The sequence below is a fragment of the Lactuca virosa genome, chromosome 8 (genome assembly GCF_052849685.1).
Source record: "Lactuca virosa cultivar CGN04683 chromosome 8, Lactuca_virosa_CGN04683_v6, whole genome shotgun sequence".
NCBI classification, from domain to species: Eukaryota; Viridiplantae; Streptophyta; class Magnoliopsida; order Asterales; family Asteraceae; genus Lactuca; species Lactuca virosa.
Window position 1 is genome coordinate 332,828,010 of NC_136433.1, and position 27,165 is coordinate 332,855,174.

The window sequence follows — 27,165 nt, forward strand, 5'->3', positions numbered from 1 at the left end:
CATAAGAGCTGTCCTTTTGGACTCTTAGAAGCATCTATGGTCATAAAAATCGGATCTTGATGGTTAAGCGACAACCATGCAAGTGCTAGTTGGTCTTGAAGTTTGTTAAATGGAACAAAATCATGTTTTGACCCCAACCATGCATGCAAGAACATAAAGTTTGTGACTTTATGGTTTAGGAGGTCCTAAAGGACCTAGATCTGCAGTTTGGACGAAAGGACTTACTAGATTAAGTCATGAATAAAGTCCCTAGGAAGCTGGACAGTACGCTGGGCGTACTCCCTGGTACGCTGCGCGTACTGGGTCAACTCCCCGTTTTAGTCAAGGCCAGCGTATGTTGGATGTACGTGCCAAGTACGCTGCGCGTACGCATGCAGAGTGGATGTTTTGGGCTTTTGGGCCTTAAGAGAATGGGCCTGGACTTTTGGGCCCCATGGCCCACTGTGAAGTATAATTTTGGACTTGGGAATCTGGAACTAGAGTATTGGGCCTATTTGGCCACGATTTGACTCTTTGGAATTATTATATTTGGATTTGGAACTTTTTGGGCCCATTTGGGGGATAAGGCCCAAATCAGAAATTGGGTAATTAGTTGGATCTTAGGGAGCCTTTGATGGGCCATATGAGGGCTAGGCTTAATATGCTAGAATTGGGACTTATGAATGTTCCAATTAGATCAAGGGGTAAAATGGTCATTTTTACCCTAAATAATGTCATAGACTCTGATTGAGTGTTAATGTGATTATAATAGTCGGGAGTCATCGGAGCAACTGTTAGAGACTACTTTCCGCGAGATTCGACACGTAGTTTTACGAAGTGAGTTACCTTCCAGTAAGAGTGGGTCTAAGGCACCAAGGTCGGCCCACTAGTAGTTGATTATAGTTGAGATGATTGTCTTTGTGATAATTGTCTGGTTTGCTACTACTTGGTATGTGTATGTGCTAGCATGATATGTTATATGTGATAGTGGTAGTAGGAGGGGAATAGTCCCCGGAGTTCGGTTGTTAGGACCGAAGGGTAGGTCAGCACCCCAGAACTGCTTGACATGGGTAGGTCAGCACCCCATAACTGCTTGACATGGGTAGGTCGGCGCCCTAGAATGGCCACACAGGGTAGGTCGGCATCCCAGAATGGCCGGACAGGGTAGGTCGGGCACCCCAGAATTGTCCGATGGTATGTATGTTATGTGGTATGTGGTATGATGGGGGAACTCACTAAGCTTCATGCTTACAGTTTTCAGTTTTGTTTCATGTACCTCTTCGTCGAAGGGGAAGGAGTTGGCGCGGTAGCAGCGCATCACACATACACATAGGATTCCGCACTTTGAGATTCATGGGATTGTACTCTGATTTTACTACTAGTTGATGATATGATTTTGAGACATGTTTATTATGATTTTATGGATTGATATGATATGGACAATGTTTGTGGTAAACGATTTTTATAAGTTACTTTATTAAAAACAAAATTTTTGGCCTTGAAAATTGGGTTGTTACAAAATATATAACATATTTACCTTTTCTTTGAACAAGAAAGGAAATTCCATTTTGAAATCTCTTTCAGGAATTTCAGATTTGAATTCACTGGATGTGGGACAAAATGATTAGAATAGTTAAAATATATTATAACACTATCGAAAATGTAGTTAACAAATCAGAAACTTAAGATTTGTACCATCTCACCTCATCCTCGTCGCAATTGTTTAGTACAAACCAATGCAATGATATTTTGGCCTCTTTACAAAGTTCGGCGATTTTCTTAGCCGATATTGTGATGAGAACACAAAAAATTGCCTTTTTAGAAGGCCGGGATCATCATTTATCTCAGCAAGGTTGAATTTAGTTTGCATACCCTCAAGATACATCGAACAGAATGTCAAAGCTTCGTCTACAACATAACCCTATGATATTGAACCTTCTGGCCTCGCTTTGTTTCTGACATAATTTTTAAGTTTTTTCATATAACTTTCAAAAGATTACATCCATCTCATGTGTACAGTCTCTCCAAGAATGGCTTCTTCAAGTAAATGAAGAATAAGATGAATCATTATGTCGAAAAATGTTGGAGGATATATCAACTCAAGATTGCATAAGATCTTCACCAATTCTGTTTTGGCATTTCCCATGTCCTTAACATCTAATTACCATACACAAATTATTTTAAAGAATGTACACATGTCAATGATTGTTCTTGAAACATTTGGTGGTAGACTTGCTCGAATCCAGATAGGTAACAATTGATGCATGACGATGAGATGATCGTGAGACTTCAACCGAACCAAATTTGACTCAGTATCATTAACCTTCTTCTTAAAGTTTGATCCAAAACCATCAGGTAGTCTCACTCCTTTAATGAACTAACTAGAAACATTATCGATCAATTCGTTTGAAAGAGTTAGTAGCATGTGGGTGTATTTCTTTCTTCTTATTTTCTTCCTTGTTGTTGTTATCTTTCTTCTTTTTCTTGACTTTATCTTTTGGCCATTGATCTGGTCAAAGACCAATATTTTTTAAGTAAATTCTTGCTTCTTTTCTGTCTTTGCTTTTATCGTTCATTAGTGTCGTATTCAACACACTCTCATTCACATTTTTCGAAACATGCATAACATCGAAATTTTGTTTTAGGTCGAAGGAAGACCAATACTCAAGCTCAATAAAGATACTTCGTTTCGGCCAATTTAACTCTTTCTTTTTTCTTTCATTCTTGCGCTTTCTTTTTTGACCCCCATGATTAGGATGTTTCCCTGGAATACGATTAGAGAGACGAGTTACTTGCTTTAATATAGTTGCATTACTGAATCGTCTAGCACGCAGTCTTGTCTCAGATTGACCATCAAACAATAGACTCTCCCTCACGCTATGGTTCATATTCAAGAATCGTTTGTGACCAACATAAGACATCTTGTTGGTCACGTAAATGGAAGATGTGTCTTCGTTACAAGTAGGGCATGCTAAATAACCTTGACCACTCCATCCAGACAGAATGCCATGTGCTAGGAAATCATTGATAGTCCATAACAACATCGCAAAAATATTGAATACATTGTTGGCTGATGCATATCTCATTTGGAATCCTTTGGCCCGCAACATTTTCAACTTATCCACCAATGGCCTCAAGTAAACATCAATGTCCTTTATAGGTGATCTATGGCCAGGAATGTGCAAAGTTAGCAGGAAAGAAGACTCTTTCATACATCTCCATGGTGGTGTATTGTAGGTAATCAATATAAACGGCCAAATACTATAAGCATTATTAAATTTTCCGAAAGGATTAAAGCCAACAGCAGCTAAACCTAGACAAACATTTCTACGTTCTTTGGCAAACTCTAGATATCTCTTATCAAATTCTTGCCATGACTTACCATCTACCAGATGATGCATCATACCATCCGTTGAGCATCCAGTATTATGCCAAATCATATCTTTAGCTGTGAGTCTAGAACTATACATTTGTCGAAGCCTTGGAGTCAAAGGAAAGTACCACAACACTTTTTGTGGTACTCTCTTCCCCTTTGTGGTTGTGTCCACCCATCTACTCTCATTGTAAATCGGGGCAATTCTGCATGGAGTCATTCTCCTTCCAAAACAAAGCACACTCACATATGCAAGCATGGATGAATTGATATCCTAACCATATCTTTCTCAACTTTTTCTTAGCTTCTGAAGTTGGAATCTTTGTCTTCGGGAAATCAACTCTTAGTAACTCTACAAGTTGGTCAAGCAAACTATCTATCCATTTATTAATCACTTTAATATGCTACAACTTTTCCAAAAAGTTTAGGGATGATATCTCACAATCAAGGTATAACTCGGTATTGAGGTTATTAAACAAAGCATCAAATTCTAGGTCCATTCCTCGTCCTTCCTCATATATATTTTCTTCATCTATATTTTGTTCTGCCATAACATCATTAATTACATAAAACATCTCATTAGTTGTTGGAGTGTTTATTGGAGTCGAATTGTAGCCCAAATCCGAAACATGACGTTTCTCACCGAGATGATGCCATATAGTATATGATTTTTGAAAACCACAGTCATGTATGTGGGCATAAACTATACTCCGCAACTATTGATACATATTCACACACTTTATGCACGGACAACACACTTTGTCTTCAGAGTCAACATGATTCCCAACAATCTCATGTGGGGTTTTAGTTCAAAAATAGCTTCATAAACTAGAAAAATATGGCAACGGAAGACTTAAGATTTTGAACATAACATAACATTTTATACCCACCAAGGATCTCCATGCAAATTATAGAAAGATAATAACACCAACCATAGAATGGATGAAGAAATAACAACCTTTGTTGTTCTTTGGATCCTCTTGGGAGGCTTGGAAGTTGATGAAGAAGATGGAACCTTTGAGACACCAACAATGACTCAACTTGATGTAGATGCTAGTCCATAAACTCTTAACTCTTAAGCTTTATGTTCTTATCAAAATAAGAACACAAAGAGAGAAAAAGATGCAAGTGTTCTTCAAGCTTTCTAACCAAAACTAGAGAGATTGAGAGATGAGGTGGTAGTTTTGTATTTTGCATTCAAGAATGAATGATCACAATGCAAGCAACTAGTCTTAAGCATAAAGAAAAGTCCTTAACCATTAGGTCTTTGCACTTTAAGACAACCATGTCCCTATGTCATCAACATGTCTTTCTTAGGTGCTTACTTTAGATTAAACAATTGTAAAGGCCATACTCTCCCATAAGACAAACTAGTTTCGACCATGATGAGTAAAAAAGAAATAAAGAGTTTAAATTTTATAAATCCAAGTTTATAAAACATAAACTTTTTCTTTAGGTAAAAGACAAAAGACTCACCTAGTCCAAAATGTTGTACATGACTTATTAATTCATACATTATGAAATAATGTGTTATATTACTTGCTAATGAAAATTATTATTTTCATGAAATAAATAATTTATAATTTAATTATAAGAGTTTTATTGAATATTTATTAAAAGCAATTTCTAATAAATAATCAATTATATCAAGTTGTTGTTAGTGTGACCCATTAGTATCATATGTTAATTAGCAATATCACTTCAATATGATTCTTGAGCATACTAGACCTTTCATCTCCATAAAGTTTTTAAGATCTTCCAAGAATTTTGGGGACGTTCTGTTTTCACGAATCCAACTCGTATCGATCTTACTGTTTCATTATTAAAAATTACATTGTGTACATAGTTATTGAAAGTTAAATTGTATTTTGGCTATATTTAAATGTGTATTTCATGACTGTTTCTTTGAGAAAAGAATCGGACGAAATGGATAGAGTATTATATATATATATATATATATATATATATATATATATATATATATATATATATATATATATATATATATACACGCGCGAGAAGTAAAAATCGGACGAAATTGATAGAGTATTAACAAGGGTGGGCTTCTAAACCCTCTTTTTGAATACATTATCTCATATGTGAATGTGTATTGCATGATTGTTTGTTTGAGAAAAATCGGCAACATTTCCCCTTAGCTCCCAAGTATATAAAGAAATATATACATGAGGAGCAAGGAGATAATGACAACCAAATTTTTCTTAAACAAACAATCATACAATACACATTCAAATCCTAAATGAGATAAAGTATTCACAAAGCAGTCCCAAAACGGGGACAACCTGAAATTAATTTTTAAATCAATTTCGGACGTATATTTCTAGGATCTTGATGATTATAAAAAAGAGACTTAAACTATAAATCAATGATTCAATGTACTTTTATTATTTTGTTTTCTGTTAAAACTATAAAAAGAACAGAAAATAGAATACTTTAATAAACAAACGAATAAAAGTACGTTGCTATTAATAACTTCTGTAATTAGATTATCTTTAATAGCAATGTACTTTTATTAGTTTGTTAATAACCTTTGTAGTTAGGTTTCCTTTAATAGCAACATACTTTTATTAGTTTGTTTATTAAAAGAATTTCATTTTACTTCTTTTTTATATTTATAGTATTTTTAACATCTTATTTTTGTTTTTTTTTTCAATTATAGCATCGTACTTTAAATATTTTGTTTTTTTTCTATTATAACAATTTACTTTTGTTTTTCAATTATAACATTATACTTTAAACAATCATATTATCTAATTAAAATACAAAAACGTTAACTTATCACTAAGCACTTATCATGAATTTAAAGACAAACATTTTAACTTAGCAATTAAGCACTTTATCACTTCATGCACTCAAACCAATAAACCTAAACAAGTAGCACAAGCACAAATAATTTACATTTTATACATACAATTTCATATCAACCTAAACAAGCAACACAATCATACATATTTCACATTTTATACATAAAATTTCAATTTCATATAAACCTAAACAATTAAATTAATATTTTATACATACAATTTCAATTTCATATAAACCTAAACAATTTTAATTTCATATAACATTTTATACACAATTTCAATTTCATATAAACCTAAGCAAGTAAATTAACATCTTATACATACAATTTCAATTTCAAATAAACCTAAACAAATAACACATCATACAAAAACCAAACAAGTAACACAATCATACAATCATACAGTCATACAAGGGCCAATTTCAATTTCATATAAACTTATACATGCAATTTCAATTTCAACAAAAATTAGAAAAAAAACCAACATGTTCTGTTCTTCTTGCTGTGATGGCCAGATTCCGGTGGTCATATTTGATGGTGGTCCTCCGGTGGTGGCTGGTGGTCACAGGAAAAACACAAAATCAGTAAAGGAAAAAAAATGAGAAAAAAATCGCCAAATTCTTACCTACTGCGGTGAAGTAGAGAAGTTGGAAGGAAAGTGGAGTCCCAGGTGGGGAAGGCCGAAGGTGGTGAAAGACCGATGGTGGTGAACGACTGACAAACTACCAACCGGAAAAAAATCCTAAAATTGGGAATAAAGGTTGAGCAATCACTAACAAAGAACAAATTTGGAGTAAAAAGGTTGACCAATAGTGTACCTGCTGCTCGTCACCGGTGAAGGAGTGGCCAATTGCGAATTTCGTCTAGAGAGAAAGTGAGTTCGTCGTCCGCTGTTCAAATGAACGATGGTCTAAGTTCTGTTAGGGTAAAACCCTATGCCGACAACAAGTCGTCGGTATAGGGTTTACATAAACGACGTCATTCATTTTTTTGCTGAAAACAAAAAAAATTAAAAAGTTGCTGCAACGGAAACATGTCGGGATAGATATTTCACGCGGACCGTCACGTGGCATACCGACGACGAGTCGTCGGGATAACTTTCATAAAACTACGTCGTTTTGATTTTTTGCACCATGGAATAAAAATAAATCAAAGTTAGATTTGTTGTAATCTATACCAATGCCTTGTCGTCGACATAGGTTTTTAGAAGACCGCGAAAAAAGTCATTATTCCCACTAAATCAGTGGGGACAACATTTCGTCGGCATAACTTTCATGTCAAACATTTATAGTCAAAGTAGGAAAAATCTATGTGGACGACAAGTCGTCGGCATAACCCTTCTTTTAATGACGACAAGAGTCGTCGGGGTAGGTGTCATCACCATAGGTAGTTATACTTAGGCCTGTTGAAAATACACCATACCCAATTACCCGACCCAAACCGTTTTGAATTCGGGTAAATCGGGTGTCGGGTATATATTTTCGGGTATTTGGGTTACCCGGATTTTTTTAGACCGGTATTGGGTGTGTGTATAGGGTTTTGGGTATACCCGAAATACTCGATTCATTTAAAAAACTAAAGTGCCATTTGTGTAATATCTACGCTTATCCATACGTTATTTACGACTTTACCCTCATTCACGATCATTAAAAAAACCCTTGTCTGTTTATTGACTCTTCCATTGAAGTATCAAATCCTACGAAAACAAAGAGACATCTCTAGTAGACTTCAAACTTAACTCAACTCGTCGTCACCAACACACATTGATTTAGACTTCAAACTTCAACGTAAGTAATTTTCGTAAATGCTTTCGAAAATAAGGTATTAGCTTCTTGCATTTTGGTTTCTTGTAAATGGTATTAGGTTTGTGAAAGATTCCTTGATATCTCAAGAATTATTGACTAAAAAATATCAATTTTCAAAGTTTGAGTAACTTCATTTATGCCTCGTTTGTTTATATAAATAAGACTAATAGAGCACGACATATTTACTTAATTACATTTAATTTCGGGTAATACCCGAATTACCCAAACCCGACCTACTACCCGAATTACCCAAAGCTGAATTACCTGAATTTAATTCTTGTCAGGTAACGGGTATTTTTTTTAACATGAAAAACTCGAATTACCCGAAACCCGAAAAATTTATCCTACCAACACCCTTGGTTATTCTTGTAGTGTAAGCAAACAATTACTAGATGTGGTAAGAAATTATTCATCTTATTATATACTATAATCTAAAGTCAAATTAAAGTCGATTTTAGATGCATCGAAAACGAATACAAATCTAAAATTACTAAGCAATAGGCTTCAAACTTCTTCTTTGTGAAATACAATTATACAATCTCCCGTGATTAAAACTTATTGTCAAACCAGAAGACACCCTTGGCCTTTTCATTATCATCTGATTTAACATATACGCATTCTTTTGCTTCTCTGTACAAGGCTTTCAGAATCGGTGTTTCATCAAACCTGTAATAATCTTTCAATATGGGCTTGATTGCTTTCGTGGCCTCCATTGCATGATAATTAGGTATTTTTGGGAATAAAATGATGGATGACATGGGTATTAGTGATGTTGTGGCCTGTTATATATGTTCAAGATCCCATAATCTCTATCGACTGTTGCAAGAGCTCCTCTCAACCAATCCCATTCCGTTGAATCATAGTGGGGCAAGGAAGAGTGCGTGTGATGCAAGTATGTAACACAAATAAGTGAAGTGTTTAGAATGAGCATAGGCACGCCATACATACAGAAGACGCATGTGAGTCCCTTGGTCATTACTAGATTATAGAGGAGGTAAGTGACAACAACGACCCCAAAATCAGAAACAATGATCTGAGCACGTTCACTTTTCGAGTAAATAGGGCTGTTTGGGTAAAAGTGGCATGCAACCCTATCGTAGTTCCTGCCAGCATAGTTGAACATTAGGTACAGAGGCCAGCCTAGGGTGTGGACGAACAAGATATAAAGGACTCGACCAGGTGGGTTGTTTAGGTAGACAACTAATGAAGGGAGATTAGATTTTAGTTTAGGGACGAAGACTTCGTCACGTTCAAGTGAAGCGGTGTTGGAATGGTGGCGGCGGTGACTGTATTTCCAAGAGAAATAAGGGACAAGGAGAGAAGAATGTAATAGAAACCCAACGGTGTCATCGACCCATTGGTAGTTACTGAAGGCGTGGTGGCCACATTCATGGGCTATAACCCAAACACCACCTACGATTGTCGCTTGTAAGATTCAATTAATAAACAGGCCATGCGACATAGGAGAGGTTGCGGGGGAGGAGGTGGATGTAACGAGAGGCGAGGTAGTACATGATGAAGGAAATAGTTAGGTCGTATAAAAGGTAACTGAAAGAGCGAAGGATGGAGCGATTAAAACAATGAGATGGGATTGCTTTCTTGAGATCCCCAATTGTGAATGGAGGTTTTTTGTAAGGGGCTCTTTGGAGGGGTTCCTCATCGTAATTTTTGCTTCCTTTTGATGGTTTTGACATTTGCCCACCTGCGCTCATGTCCATCAGCGATCTGCATTAAGAAAAATGGTGCAGATATAGTCATGTAATCTGATTTAAGTTCCAATGCTTGTTTGTAGTGAGCGAATGAACTGGTGAACTGGAAAAATTGTAGCAAACAGGAAGACTATGCATGTGGTTCATAGGATATATATAACTTTTGGCTCTACGTGGTTCATAGGATATATATAACTTTTGGCTCTATGTATTTTATGTGTACTTCAAGGGTCCTACTAGAGACATACCGGTCTACTATCATACACTATTTTTGACCCCTATTTTTATATCATTATCATATAATAATCACATCAATAATCATTAGACTAACTTTTATATATGTATATTTCATAATAACCTAATCATTATTATCTTTATTATTTAATAAAATTTTATTACTAACTTTGTTAATTTATTAATTTTAAACTTACTTTTTAATAAGATAAAAAAAAGATAACAATAATACTGTTTTTATAAAAAAAAATTCATTAATTTTTTAACCTTATTTTCATCAATTTTTAAATGTGGCTTTTAGACTTAAACCCACAAACTTTATATATATATATATATATATATATATATATATATATATATATATATATATATATATATATATATATATATATATATATGACAAAATTGCAAGAATGGTCCTTGTGGTATGTCGAAAAATGCCACTTTGGGCCAAACAGGTTTGGACTAGCACCAATGGTCCAAAAAGTTTTATTTTGTTGCGAGTTTGGTCCATTATGGTTTTAAATGACGATTTTGCCCTTTGTATTTTGTTTTTTCAATTTTTTTACAAAATAAATAAAAAAAGAAAAGAAAAATGCTCTCTCTCTCTCTCTCTCTCTCTCTCTCTCTCTCTCTCTCTCTCTCTCTTTGTGGTCGAACCTCTCATCTCCTCACCCGTCACCTCTCTTTCTCTCTCTCTCTTAGGGAAACACACACACAATAACACCCTAACTGCCACCACTATCCGCCATCACCGCCGCCCTCACCAACCTCTGACGCCCTCTTCCTTTCTTCTGTTAACTCTTGGCCGCCACCACGACTATGCAACCTTTGAACCTGATCTGATTCCCACACCACCATCATCAATCTGTTTTGAACGTTACTTTTACGAAACCCTAGCACCGCCACCCTTCTGATCCGAAACTAGGGTTTTCTTCTTCAAGATTTGATGACAAGGCACCATCGCTGGAGAAGGGGAAAGACAAAGTTAGGGTTTAAAGAGGCGATGGCGGCGGCTGGAACGAGGGGTAACTTAAAGAAAATCAATAAATATATTGTATGACATATCTTTAATAATTAAACTAGAAAAATTCAAAAGTTGTGTAACTTAATAGCAAAAAAAAAAAAGAATACGTGACTTTTTTAGAAAATAAGTTATAAAAAAAAGTCCAAAGTTGTTTGACATATTTTTAGACTTTTTTATTTTATTTTCATAAACCTAATATCATTAATTATAATATATATATATATATATATATATATATATATATATATATATATATATATTACTGACTAAAAAAATATATAAACCCATAATTTTTTCCATGTCCATTGATAAAAAAAATTACCTCAAAAAAATAATGCATTTGTACATATGTATATTCATTTATCAAATAAAAAACAATAAATTTATTTTTGTCAAACAATTTATTAACGTTCGGATGTATGTTTTGTTTGTTTACCTTTATATTTTAGTTACAACTTTATGTTTAAAAATATAAATGTTAAATGACATTAATTAAAACTTTGTTGATATTACAAAATATTTTATTTGTATTTCGCTTTAATATAATATAAATTAAATAAAAATCATTGGAAAATACTTTATTATTAAGTTTGTAGTAAATAAAATTAATTTAACACCTACGTTTAATAATAAATATCATAAAATTTAAAGGTCTAAATTAAAAGTTTGATGTATCTAAGGGTTAATTTGTAAATAAACAAGAAAAAAAAGCAATAGGAAATATTTTGTTTTAATATATTATAAATTAAATAAAAGTCACTGGAAAATACTTTATTATTAAAATTATAGTAAATAAAATTAATTTAACGGTAAGGTTTAATAATAAATATCATAAAATTTAAATGTTTAGATTAAAGGTTTGATGTATCTATGTTAGTTTGAAAAAAAAAAAAAAAAAAAGTTAAAAAGATGCGTAACTTCTTATAAGCCAAAAAGGCGCCTGGCTTTTTTCTTAAAACAAATGTGCATTGATTTTTGTAGAATGTATATGAACAGGGATTGGCTAAAAAGACATCCATTTTTACCATTTAGACAACCCTAATTAATTTTGAAGTATTTTTATTAATTGAAATTGCATTGTTTTCCGAAAAAACTGATTACAAATGGTTTATTATAAGTTGACTTTTTAGTAGATAGGTATTAGATTGGTGTTTCCTAGGCTTAGGATAGAATGGTGTGTAAAATCAAAAACCCTTACTTCAAATATATGATTGCCGACATAAAGTTTCGTACAGTTTTATATGAAGTATGAAGATCATTGGAGAAGGGAAGCACCTGACTAATTCTTCCAGTGGTCTTTCTCTCTCTTTGTGGAAAAGATTCTATAAATTTGTGAATTTCATGGGAGAAAGCAAATGTATTTATATAGGCTTAGGGAGTGGTGCTTGCGCCAAGGTTGCCAAGCCTGGCTATTATGGCGAGAGGAGATAGAAGAGAGAAAGTTAACTTATGAATTTTGATCGGCTGTTCTCTTTTGCTCTTACTTTTAATTGTTTTAAAAAAATAAAACTTATTAAAATAACATACTACCACTGCTACACGTGATAAGTTTAATGGTTTTATCCTGTACTACACGTGCTAAGTTTAATGGTTTTAAAAAAAAACTAAAAAGACTTAAATGACAACATGTTAAAAAGTGCTGCCACTCTCTCGTGGTAAGCAAAGTAGGGCTACTGGATACCAAGTTGTTCGTAACATCATTGCATGAATGGCTACCATCTAGTTTTAGCGTGTTAATTAAGCACAGTAGGGCTGGCTGGCCAATGGGTACGTTAGACACAATTAATTGAGCACACCAAATGATGTTGGTAGACTATTCCATTCGGCTTTTTCACGACATTTATAATATTTTTATTTTGGCTTCATTTATCCTTCATTTATCCCTGTCCCTTTCCAATTATCCCTACCCATCAATAGTTATTTTTACTAATAATTATCTTTCCAATTATCCTTATCCCTCAATAGTTATTTTTTCTAATAATTAGATAATAATTACATACTTTTTCTAATTATTAGTGATTCCTTTTATCATAACCAATCAAATTTAAAAGTATAAATCTATTTTTTGGCTTTATTTATCCCTATCCCTTTCCAATTATCCCTGAATAGTTATTTTTACTAATAATTAGATAATGATTACATACTTTTTCTAATTATTAGTGATTCATTTTACCATAGCCAATCAAATTTAAAAGTATAAATCTATTTTTTTTTCTTGAAGGTCCAATTGCATTGTGCTTTCCATAAGAGCCATGTTGTCCCATAGCAAATAGCAATTAGACTCCTCCGTTTTTTATGGCATGTTCCCCATTTAGAGGCGAATTCCACCAGGTCTCTTATATGTGTGAAATGCGAGTCAAGTATCTCACACCACCAGAATATACATTCCCATACCGTCACAGCTTTTAGACATCGGAGAATCACGGGATCTGTATCTTCAGGTTCTAATCTGCACAAGGTGCAGGTAAGGATGGAAGTTGAATGCCACGTCTGATTAGGGCTGTAGCAGTAGGCAGCCGGTCGAGAACTGCCCTCCACATAAAGCAACTCACCTTTATTGGAATGCCATCTATCCAATCTATCACTACATCATCATGAGATAGACTACAGGTCCATTTATCTCACATGGAATGCACCATCATGAGATAGACTACAATCTACCACGTTTGAGTCCTTCCGTCAATTTGTGATCTGAGTGCCCTCACATGGAATGCACCATCATGAGATAGACTACATGTCCATTTATCTCGCCTGGGTAATGGATGGTGGTCTTCGACCCGAGCATTGATCGCTTCAAATTGGCTTATTTCATCAGGTGAGGTAAGGGTTGATTTCCAGCTCCAAACCAGACCATCTGGGGTTACTCGATCAGAGACTTTGCATCTCTTGTACATTTCCAGTTTGTAGAGCACGGTAAAGGATTCTTTCAGTGTTGTGTCCCCCTTCCACCTATCATGCCAAAACATAGTGTCTTCACCGGATCCGACATCTTTTATGAATACATCATCAGTGTTGATGTCTACTTTTGTTAGCACCTTATGAATTCCCGCCACATTTTTCATACGCCAGTTAATGTTTTTTTGAACATGTAATCTGCCGGTTTATTATATAGGTTATGAATTCCTTTTATGATCCTGCTCGATAGGCTAGTCCCATCAACCTTAAGTCGCCACCACCATTTCAGAATCAGGGCTATATTGAGTGCCTTCAGCGATCCAAGTCCAAGCCCACTTGCGTTTTTTGGGGATAATACCTTCTGCCACTTGACCCAATTTATCTTCCTCAATTCCTCCGCACCACCCAAGAGAAAATTTCGGCGAAGCTTTTCCAGAGTTTTAATGACACCTGCAGGAGCAACAAACAATAAGGAATAAAAGGTGGGTAGGCTGCCAAGAACAGCCTTGGATAGTGTAAGACGACCCCCTAGTGACAACGTCTTGTATTTCCATGAGCTAAGTCTTGAGCGGAATCTTTCAATCACAGGGCACCAATGCTTTGTGAGGTTCATGTTTGCCCCCACAGGGACACCGAGGTTTGTGAATGGGTGTTTAGCGGGTTCACATTGCAATGATGAAAAGGAATTGTGATAATGGATCGCCTTGTTGAATTCCTCGCTTAAACTCAAATTCGTTCGTCGGTGCACCATTAACGAGAACCGATGCTCTTGATGTTTTTAGGCGTCCTTGGATCCACCCCTTCCATTTTTCACCAAATCCCATCTGCATTTGGATATGGTCGAGGTATTCCTAATTTACCGTATCAAATGCTTTATTAAAATCAACTTTGAACAATAACATTTTCTCATTTTCCTTCTTTGCCCGTGAACAGAGCTCATTGATTATGAGTGGTCCATCCAAAATATTTCTTCCTTCCACGAAGGCGGTTTGGACATCTCCAATACATTGACCAATGACTTGTTTTAATCTGTTGGCGAGGATCTTTGCAATGATCTTATATATGCTTCCAATGAGGCAGATTGACCGAAAATCCCCAATTGAAAGCGAGTCTTTGATTTTTTAGACCAAAGTAAGGAATGAGGCATTGCAACCAATTCCAAATCTCCCGGTTCTTTCGAAGTGTTTGACTGCCTTGATTATGTCTATTTTCAGCATGTCCCAGTACGTTTTAAAGAATTTAAAGGAATATCCGTCTGTCCCAGGAGCCTTTTCACACCCACAGTCCCAAATGGCATTTTTGATTTCGTCAGTGGTGATGGGGGCTTCAAGTCTGGTACTATCAGCGGGGTCTAAGGTTGAAAAGTTTAGGTTGGTGAGCTTTGGTCTTGATGGCCACCTTTCCTGGAATTTCTGTCTGTAGAACTTGAAAACTTCTTGTTTGATTGCCTCCGGTCGTGTTTCCCACCTGCCATCAATTGAGAGTCCAGGAATAGAGTTCTTCCTTTTTTTTGTTATTAATGAATCCATGGAAAAATGAAGAATTTTCATCGCCATCAACAGTCCACTTGATTTTTGCTCTTTGCTTGATGTCGGATAGCGCAAATTTCTCAAGTTCAATTATTTTTTTGAACCCCAATCTCCTTTCTTCAATCTCCGAGTCGTTGAGGTCCCGAGACTCAGCTGCTAAGTCAAGTTCCTGCATTCTCGCCTTGATCTGTTGGAGTTCTTGCATTTCCTTGGGGTGATCTGTTGCCCTCCACTTTTTGATTTCGTTTTTTATAAATTTCAACTTTGATTTCAAATAAGTATCAGGGGTACCAAAACCCCTGAAATCCGCCCAAGCCTTTTGTACTAAATCATCAAAGCCGTCTCGTAACATCCAAGAGTTGAAGAACCGAAACGGAGGTTTACCAAAATCAGGGAGGGAGGTTCGTAGTGCGATCAGACAGTGATCAGATAATTCTCGTGGGAGAGCAGTAATGGAGACGGAAGGAAAGAGGTTTAGGAAGTTATCACATACCAGGAATCTGTCAAGTTTACTTAGTTTAAAGTCCGTTTGGCAGCAATAGGTGAATCTGTTTCCCCCCATTTTAATATCGTGGAGCCCTACCTCAGTGATGAATAGATTAAAATGGAATGCTGAAGAGGGACAAAAATGCAACCTGAATCTTTCTTCACTACGCCTCGCAGTGTTAAAATCACCAAAAATGATCCATGTACCTTGTTTCGCCCTTTTTATTTGCAATAGATCGTTCCACAATTGTTTCTTTTCCACTGGAGCATGTGGACCATATATATTGACCATTATCGTGTCACCAGGAATCCCCAGCCAGTTCCCAATTGTGATTAGAAAATGTCGTGATTTGATCGTTTCAGATACAATGTATTTAGTGGGGTCCCACATGCTTAGTAACCCACCAGATCTGCCTGTAGATTGGGTAGCTGAGCAACCAACCTTATCAGAATCCCAACAACCTTCAACATTGATTGAATTAAAGTCGGCCATCTGGGTTTCCTGAATACCTACAAAGGAAGCGTTGTTGCTAATCTTCAACCTATTGACCCATCGGACTTTATGTTCTTCTCCGATCCCCCTGATGTTTAGACTGATACAATTCATTAGGGGATAATGTGCTCACCGGGTTCGCCCATGGCATCGCGTAGGATGGGGTCATTTGGGGTGATGTTGAACCCCAATTCCATCCTAATTTCTTCCGTTCTTTGTAATTCCGATACATCTACTTCAGCATCCAAAGTTTGTGGGTGTCTAACTTGGGGGTGTTGAGATCAAGGGATTCGCCACTGTTAGTGGGTGATTCTGGTAGCGGTACATTATGAGGCGAAATCGGGTTATTAGGTTATGGAGCGTTCAGGAGGTTCTTGGATGAGTCTAGCATTGGTGTGGAGATTTTAAGACTTCGTTGCCTGCTTACAAGTCTTCTCCTTTTACCTGTGGACTCACTGGCCCATTGTGTATGGGTTTCATAAGGTCTGAAAGATGTGGAGGGAAAGGTCCCAAAACACTCGATGGGGGGTAGCCCATTACTTGGCCCGGATGTGTTTGGGGCTACAATAATTGGGGTGGTGGGGCATGTGTCTGTATCCAGGTATTGTGTTTTCCCATGCGCTGCTTCGATATCCTCGTACATTGGTTATGTCACCACTATCATGTCTTCCTTATGTGACTCTTCCCCTCCCTCGTCTAACTGTTCGTTTTCATCCGTCGGAAACCTAGTTTCCATCGAAAGTTCTGCTTCGTCGGTCACCGCTCCCATTCGTTGTTTCATTGTCAATGTATTGTGTTTCCGGCCCAATCTCCCCCTCTTCCATTTCTTCTACCATATTCTCTTCTGATCTTTCTTCATTCACCTCTCTCATGTGTTTATCAGTGTTTTCATACAGCGAGGTTTGGACTGGGGGTTTTTCCTGGTTGGATTCTTGGTTCGTGGGGGCATAGAGATAGTCTTCAGAGGGGTCGAATCTGAATGGGAACCAGTCTTGGTCGAACTCAATAATTCCCAACGTGTATACCTTCCCATCAAAGGCGACATAGATCTCCTCGTTAATTCGGGTCCTTCTGGTGGTAAGGATGTCAAGCTTAGCATGTGACAAGTCGACCCGATTGGGGAGGTCATTGTATGGGGCGATCGTTCGTCCAAAATTTCTGGATATTGCGTTGAAGTTGTGTTCGCCCCATAGTTGTAATGGTAAGCCCACAATTCGAATCCATGCCACCCGTTCAAAGTATGTTTCTGTCTTATCTCCCTAGTTAACCCATTTGAGGTGATCCTTCCACTTGTACTCATTTGCCATGAATTCCTTTGCTGCAGCCGAGTGATCAAACATGATGAGTACCATTAGCCCTCCAAGATATTTTATCTCGATTCCAGTTTCTCCTTTAGCAAGAAGTAACTTGGGGAGGTGCCTAAGGTGGTCAAGTGATACAGCTTCCCCAACAAGTGTTGTTTTTCTCAGCCAACTTTGCGTTACAAGTTCATGGTATAGCGTAATGGTGGTCGGGAGTGGTGGTCCTGGTGGGTGTGTAACCAATGAAGGTGTGGGCACAGGTTTCATCAGGTCTGCATAGGAGCGGTTATCTCGTAGGCTGGTTCTAGCCGTGTGTCGTGCAGGTTTGTTGACTGCCGGTGTGACATGGTTTCCCCTTCCGCCGTTGCTATTGTTTCTATTACTGCGGCCTGTTGGTTCTTTCCTCTCATGTAGGGAGAGGTTCACCGCGAGGGTCCTGCCCCTGAGCGTCTGTCCATCCAGTTGTCGTTCCAACATCTTGGCATGTTCCACTCCCAAAAAGCGAATAAACGCAAAGTATTCCCCGTTCTTCGCCCGGTTGTTCGCCATGTATACATCAGATAGCCTTCCGAAGCCTGCATATGTCATCCATACTTCTCTTTTCGTCGCTGTTCTAGGGACGTTTGTTACGAAGTATGTTGTTTCAATTTTTAGAACTATTATAAAAATTAGTGTTCTTATTAATAGAAAGTACATAAATGATATTCAATACTTTTTTTAATAAAAAAATTGATGTTTTTTGTTAAAGTAAATACACATACAAAAATTATAAACTATATTAAGTTAGAGGGTATAAAATGAACTATCTTTAAAGTTGGAGGTTGTTAATGTAAAGTTGTAAATATAAAAATCACACTATCGTTTAACCTAGCACAAGCTCTAGCCGCCAAGACGTGAGAGAGGTGATTTCCGACCACTATTCAAGCAATTTCCGGCCACAAACTATTCTATTTCCGGCTGCGCTTCAGGCGATTTTTGGCAAGGTGTCATGCGCTTTCCGGCGAGGTTTTCAGATTACGACTACTTATTTCTCACTCTCCAACCATTAAGACGATTTGAAGGGACGTTTTACCCATCTGTACAACGCTCCGACGAGTTTCTTTCTCACGCTTGTCTGATTACGAAGATTCACATTCTTCTCCGGTGAAATAGGTGGCGAGGCGTTGGATAATGGCGACATCTCTCTCTCTCTCTCTCTCGATTAGTCTCTCTCCTGATCTTTCATGTAGCCACTGACAGTAGTGGTAGTGGATGGCAACGGTGGTTGGTGGCCGAACGTGGGTTTGTTGTGGTTGAAAATGTGATTAAAACAATTTCAAAACTTATCGGAAATATAATTAAAACATTAGATGCACTGGACACATTCTTCAATGTGTTAAAAAAGATATTTTGTGTTTATTGGTTAATACTCTGAAAAGCTGTTATAAAAATTAAAAGTATAAAATCTGTACCAAATTAGTAATAATTAAAGGGATAAGAAGATAAAAACCGGGGTATTAATAACAGATCCTTTTTATTTTACTCTCCATTTCATATACTTATTATTTTTTATTTGTCGACTATTTATAAAAAATATATATTTAAGGACATTTATAAATATCTTAAAATCAATATAAATTCAAACAATAAAAATATCTTAAAAATCAAAATAAAGTGCCTATATGAAAAAATGAAATATCTTTTTAAAAAACCCATTTTAAATATGTATACAATTTTTAACAAGTTAAAGTTTGAACAATTTTCAGGACATTTATAATCTTTCTATTGTTACTCTCCATTTGATATACTTGTTATTTTTTATTTGTCAACTATTTATTAAAAATATATCTTTACATATGCATACAACTTTTAACAAGTAAAAGTTTGAACAACAAATACTTTGAAATAGTTATAATTTATTTTCTAACACTTTATCTGATATCATAATTTTCAACACCTTAATAACATCTCGTATGATTAACCGATGGTATGGCAAAAAATTATTGTCACATCATAGGTTTTTTTTTTCTAGCGGATGACTCATCCATATCGTCACCAATGATCTATATACTAAAGCAGTATTCAGGCCCTTTGTCCAAACGACAACACAAACCATTTAAAGCGTAATTTTGAAGGTCGTTAAGCACCCCTCAATTGAAACCATGCAGGATTGAACCCGCGTCACCCCTTTTTGGTGAGTGATTTATCAAACCTTTCCACCATTAGGCCACCGAGGTGGTGGTTTCATTTCATTAATTTTAAGATATAACTAAAAAGTCTTTTCAATAGTTAACCTCTTTTAATATTTTTTTTAAGTTTAATTAATATATAAAATATTATATAAAACCGTCTTGCTAATTACATGTTATTAAACATGAATTATATCTCAATAGAAAAATATAAATATAAATATTTTTGGTATTCATTTGTATACATAAAGTACGAAAAAATGATTAAGTTATAGTTATAAAAAAAATTTATAATATTGTATAATCTTTACAAAATTTATATTTCATAAATATTTAAAAATAACAAATATAATTAAAAGCTAAATAAAATATGATAAAAAAAAGATATTAGATATATAAAACACAAAAAATATATTGAACATTCAACAAATATATTCCCTACACAAGTATAAATGGTCATAGAAATATTAATAAGTGATAAACGATGATATTATTCGATGACAAATGCTTAAGTGTGAAATAATGAACTTAACAACTGATATAAAGAACAATAATAAAAGATTTGATCGTAAAGTAAACAAGCAAGATGAACAAAAAAGCAATATGATATACATTTCAAGTGATATTGTCTTGGAAGATGTAAGGGAAACCACAACCCAATCTCCTTTATATAAGAAAGTGGAAGGTCAATCTGGTAAATAACATATGACACAAAATTAAATAAGATGCTCTGCAACGGTTAAGGCGGTTAAGGATTGAGCATCTTAACTAACTACTGGATTAACATCTCCAGACACATACTTCTTTGGTAGCTCTAATCTTCGGACAATGTTACTGATGGTTAGAGTTGTGGGGGGTTACTTAAAGGTTAAAAAATCTCCCTAAAGTGACATGAGCAACCTTAAATAGTGCTTGTGGGATTTTTGTAAAAATTACACCACCTTCTTATAGAATCTTCGAACAACAAAGATTTATTTGATTTGTCTCACTATATCGATCTTCACTGCATCAAACGCTTTGGTAGATTCAATAGCATCATTCATGATGATCTTCAGAAAGAGTTGGAGTGCCAATGCTTTCTGCTAAATTTGAAGAACATCTTGTTTGATGAACCATTTACTCCAGAGATTGATCATTTCCGAGGTTCGCATTTTTACTCCCTTCGGACCATTATTTGGGAGTTCGGGTTTGCATTTCTGTTTTAGGCATTACTTCAGTTCAACATTATGGTTCTTCAGCAGCGGGTTTATCATATATATTCAACAGTGTTTGTTCAGTTCGGCAATACATCACCAAGTCTACCCATGACCGAAAAATAATATCCTCGTTTTTACGGGTAGATGCTCACATCAAGGGGGAGCGTGCGATCCTCTATCATATCCGGCATATTCTCTTGCCCGGTTTCATGATTATTTTTGATCTTTATTGCATGGTCGATCAAAAATAGGGGGAGAATCATGAGCATCCATTTTGATTTATTTGAGTTTTGACGTTAGAGACATTTGAATACGGAGAATGATTTAGTAGTGTGATGTGGCACTGATTTTTGATCTTTACAGATCGAATTTTTGGCATTACTTGATGTTCTTCAGATTATGATTATTTATCTTCAGACTCCACACATTGGGATGTCTCATTTGTGTTTGCATCTGGTTCAGATCTTATGATTGTTCGAGTTTGGATTTGCGATATTTTGAAGACGATGATTATTTTAGCGATGCGGCGTGACACTTATTTTTGATCTTCCGATCAAATTTTTGGCATTGCTAGACCATGTCTTCGGATTCATATTATTTATTATTCGGACTTCACTTTTGGATGCTTCACATTTTCAGCAGGTTATTCTTCAAAGTTTATTTGGTGCATTATCATTCGATTTCGGAATATTGAAGACATTGTGTGATTCGAGATTGTGCTCTTCGGTTCTACAGTCTAGGGGGAGATTGTGAACATAATTAGTTGTTGGGGACTGATCACATTCGAAGATTGGGATTTCATACTTTTATTCAGAGATTGGGGTTTCTCTGTTTGTTCTTTGATGCTAGAGATTCCATTACCAGATTCCGATATCACGACAGCTTCAGCACTTCCCAGACGCTTCAGCACCAGACCCACTAGACCTGCCTGTCGGATGTTCTGCCTTTTATCACTGCTTTACCCTCACCATTTCCGAGCATTTAGGGGGAGATTGTTGGAGCATGAAAATGCTCCATAATGTTGAGTGTTTATTAGGTTAGAATATTCCCTTGTATGAAAAACATATTCCCTCCACTAGTATATAAAATGGAGGTGATGGTTATTTTTATATTAGTGTTCACTATGTAGACTTTGTAGTTTAGAGAGAGTGTGGTGGGATCTCTCCCACCATGGGAGAGTTATCTCTCCCAACCCATGAGTGTTCTTATAATATTTTATATCTCTTTATCTATCTACTACAGTTTTTACTCACATATCTTGTTCACCATGTTCATACACGATTATCTTCTTGCTAATATCTTTTGCACCGATCCAATCGAGAAAATGGGAATCTACAGTGTTCTTCTTCATTACTCCCGAGAGATTAAAAGAGTAGTGTGGAGATGTTTTGAATGCAAGCGTGCAAAAGCCTTTGACTTTGATGATTATTCTATTGGACTAACCATAGTAAAGTTTCTTATTTCCTTAAAAAGTCACTTTTACGCTTCCTTTCATTGTATTAAGTATCTTCAACTGGCTTGATTAACTCTATTAGATCGAAGATGGAAAAGTATTGAGCATTTGGTGAGTTTGGATTTCCTAGTCATATTATAATTTGATTGGAGCATCATAGGAAAGATGAAGAACCATGTCCCTATCTATCACACCTCCAAACCTGAACGGCGGAAACGTCTAGGGGTGGATGACTTCATGTACAGTATCATAAACAAATGAACAGTAGTATCAAAGCATAATAGCCATGTAGCACCTGGTTCCTGGTATGTATTTTATTTAAGTAATTTTTCATTTTTGGCCTGGGACTCGGCGAGTTGAAGGCCCAACTCGCTGAGTAGAAGCGGGATGAGACGCGGGATTTAAGTATGGGACTCGTCGAGTCAGGTCCTGGACTCGACGAGTAGGCTCTGTCTGGACAAAACCCTAATCTGAGGGTTTGCACCCTATTTAAACAACCTTATACAGCCTCCATCGCCCCTTTATGCTCCCAGAAACCCTCCATATCAAACCCTAAGTGTTTTGGTGCAAGATCTAAAGCTTTTGAGTGATTTTGTGGGTTTTGATCACAAGGAAGAAGGAAGAGAATAGAAGGATCAAGAGGAGACTGAAGGATTCGAGTTTCGTGCATCATTTGCAGTGTTTGAAAGGTATAAAGTCTGTACCTTGCTTGCTTATTCGTTTGATCCCTTTTTGGGGAGATTTAGAGCTTTTATAAGCCATTCTTGGTAACCAACCATGATTGCAAGCATGGTTGGGGGTTGAGGCTTCGGATATAGGCCCATGGAAGAGTTACAAGGCAGAAAAGGGCTGCTTTTGCACCCATGGAAGCCCCCATGCAACTTAAGAGCCTCTTTTAGAGCCTTTTTGGTTCAAAGTCCCATGCATGCATGTAAAGTTCGTAACTTTACGTGCTAGATCGAGTTTAGGGGCCTAGATCTATCATTTGGACAAGAGTTGTACACCAGAAATCGAAGGAATAAACTTGGGACTGTATCGACTCGGCGAGTCATTCTTGGGACTCGGCGAGTCCGAGGCTTGACTTCCTTTTTTGTTATGGTCCAAGAGACCCAGTTGAGTGAGAGAAAGGTTTTAGAAGGTCCAGGAGAGTGACCCAGACGTATCGGGATAAGCCATAGTCCTGGAGTTCTAAGGACTCGGCGAGTGCATGAGTCGACTCGGCGAGTCCAAGGCAATCTCCCAACTCTTGAAGATGAACTCGACGAGTTGTTCATACAACTCGGTGAGTCGAGGACAGGACGTGTTCATAGGATGAAGATGGACTCGACGAGTGTTTATACCACTCGGCGAGTCGGATGAAGGTTCATCCAAGGTTGTGTTAGAAGGAGAACTCGTCGAGTCGTTGCTAAACTCGACGAGTAGAGTCGTGGATGGGGACAGTTGAAGAGATAGGGACTCGACAAGTTGGCGGCCCAACTCGATGAGTAGAGTCGTGGATGAGGACAGTTGAAGAGATAGGGACTCGGCGAGTTGGCGGCCCAACTCGGCGAGTCGGGTCAACTGGAAGTTGACTTTGACTTTGACTTGGACTTGGTCAGGGGTAAAATGGTCACTTTACCCTAAGAATAGATATCAGACTCTGATTGAGTGTTTTGTGGGGATTATAGCCGGAAGATTTCCGGAGCAGAAGCAGACATAGATTTCCCGCACAGATTATCAGCAGCTACTCGTTCGAGGTGAGTTACCTTCTAGTAGCGGTGGGTCTACGGCCAAAATGTCGGCCTACCAGTAGGAGTTGTATGTTGGATGATTGTCTTTGTGATATTCATCTAGGTTTGCTACTACCTGATATGTTATATGCTAGCATGATATGTATATGTGACAGTAGTAGAGTCCGGTTGTTAGGATCGGAGGGTAGGTCAGACACCCCAGATATGTCTGACAGTATGTGATGATATGATTATATGCTGGCATGATATGTTATATGTGATAGTGGTAGTAGGGAGGGAATAGTCCCCAAGTTCGGTTGTTAGGACCGAGGGTAGGTCGGACACCCCAGAAACGTCTGACAGTATGTTTACGTTATGATATATGTGATAGTAGCAGTAGGGGGTGGAATAGTCCCCGAGGTTCGGTTGATAGGACCGAAGGGTAGGTCAGCACCCCAGAATGGCTTGACATGGGTAGGTCAGCACCCCAGAATGGCTTGACACGGGTAGGTCGGCACCCCAGAATGGCCGTATTGGGTAGGTCGGGCACCCCAGAATTGCCCGGCAGTATGAATGCGGTATGTCTGTATGGTATGTGGTATGATGGGGGAACTCACTAAGCTTTGTGCTTACAGTTTTAGTTTTGGTTTCAGGTACCACTTCGTCTAAGGGCAAGGAGCCGGCAGTGTAGCAGCGCATCACACACACATATGATTCCCGCATGGAGTTTTCTGGGATTGTACTCTGATTGATTTTACTTTGACATTATGATTTCAGACACCTTGTTATAGTTTTGTTTGCAAATGATATGGCATGGGAAATGTTTTGGTAAACTATGTTGAGAATTACTTAATTTAAAAAAAAAAATTGGGCTTGGAAATTGGGATGTTACAAACCATCATATTGATAAATAATAAGTTTACATTGTGTCCAAAACATTTTTTACTTGATACCATATACATATGAGAAAAATAAACGACGTCATGCTGCGACGTCCCATCCTCAAAACCATTTCGGTTACCTGTGTACTGATTTCCTGAGAATACAAGTGATTTTGAAAAGTGTCAACAATTAAGTTTCTGAGTTCATAAGCGTTTTGTATGAGAAGGATTGGTAACTTTTATGTGTAAAAATGATAGTGTGTACTTTCAGAAAATCCAATATTTTCTTTAAAAATAAGTTGTAAGTCTTAAATCCAAAGACTAAAAATGTAAGTAATGTTGTATTGGGAAATAGTATTATGTAGTTTTATCTTTATATAAAACCAACTGAATGTATGTTAACCCCGTAAACCAAATGTATTGTTAATACCCCATGTGAGTTATCATAACCATGCTAATGACTAGTTGGCCTGCTACGACGTTCTTCAGGCGTCAGAATGATAGACATTTGTCACCCTAGACTGCCCGGTCTAACTGTAGCTAACAACTTAGGTGTGGGGTTGTCAATCCCGTATAGATTTATACACAAGTGTCACGCTCTCCCTACAAGAGACTCTGGTTATAATTCAGGACATAGTGTGTACTCTGGTAGGTACGGTGAAGCCAAATGTCTCACAAAATTGTATTAACCGGTTTACGTATAGTGTACTGAAAACCCTTTTTCTTGTAAATGAATGCATTACTCTTCCATAGTGGTTACATAGTGTGAAAATAATTATACCTTTAACTAATTATTTGTTTCTTCCGAAATTATAATGTAGTGTTTGTGACTCCCAAACTATACCAAATATAGTTTATTATGATTGTTTGTCAAGACTATTTATATAATCACTTATATAAATACATAATAGTTATCTTGTCTAGATGTTTTTAAAAGATTATGTCATAAAAACTTACATCTAACACAAGTATGAGAAATTTGTATGAAAAAGTCCATTTCGAGCTTTTGCCCCGTTTGTAACAACCTAATTTTTTTTTCAAAGAAATTTTCCATTTTTAAATAATCAAAACATTTCCAATAATCCACAAAATCTCAAGAATAATTGTTTTCAAATTCATAACGTCAACATTTTATTTCAAATATCAGAGTGTCCCATAAAAACGCGTGAGAGAGTGCATGCCGCGCCATCAAGCCTTGCCCTTGCCCTTAGGCTCAGAAGTAACTGAAACAAATCAACAAACTATAAGCTAGTGCTTAGTGAGTTCCCCAGAGCATACCCCACACAATCCACATAAACACATAATCCATATTAGCTATAAAATCCACATAAACCACACAAGCCATGCATACAACCTATAAGGATGCCATGGAAATCCTCCAAGGTCTTATACCTAATGCCACTGGAACCCCCACGTGGTCTTAACTACCTGCCATGGAAACCCCCACACGGTATTCCTTCCATGGGAACCCCCCTTATGGTATTCACTAACTAAGAAAATATGATACAAGCTAAACATGCAACTATACTAGGATGCCATGGAAACCCTCCAAGGTCTTACACCAAATTCCATGGGAATCCCCACATGGTCTTAATCTATTTCCACGGGAACCCCCAGGGTCTTTCATGCAAATGTCATACCAACATAACGCATAGTCGATCAATAATCTACATATCATAAAATCGGACGGTCTTGGTGCCTTAGACCCATTGGTGTGGTGAGAAAACTCACCTCAAATGCAAACTGTAGCTGAATAGGTCCAAGCCCCAAGTATCAGCTCCACCAACTCCCTAATCATAAACAACTCCTTAGTATACAACTCAACCCTTCAAACCCTTAAAAGTCTAACTTGGTCAACCATGGTCAAAGTCAAAGTCAACGGTCAAGGTCAACAGTCCATGTTGACCCAACTCGTTGAGTGCATCTAGCAACTCGTCGAGTTCCTTCAGTTTTCAGAAAACCAGGGAAAACCTTAACCAACTCACTGAGTTATCTTATCAACTCGCCGAGTTACTCGTCATACTGAAAACGGGGAAAAACCCGATCCAACTCGTCGAGTTATCTGATCAACTCTTCGAGTTTACTCTGCAGGCTGAAAACGGAAAA

At 36.9% G+C, this 27,165-nt stretch overlaps 1 protein-coding gene and 1 pseudogene across 1 annotated transcript; both read right to left on the reverse strand.

Moving 5' to 3' along the window:
- Positions 1-8,500: 8,500 nt before the first annotated feature.
- On the reverse strand, positions 8,501-9,690 carry LOC145132062 (delta(12) fatty acid desaturase FAD2 pseudogene; annotated as a pseudogene).
- Positions 9,691-15,316: 5,626 nt separating this feature from the next.
- Positions 15,317-16,351, reverse strand: LOC145131801 (uncharacterized). The gene has a single exon (XM_079066452.1). The coding sequence runs from the start codon at positions 16,349-16,351 to the stop codon at positions 15,317-15,319; it is 1,035 nt and encodes a 344-aa protein (XP_078922578.1).
- Between the last annotated feature and the right edge of the window lie 10,814 nt (positions 16,352-27,165).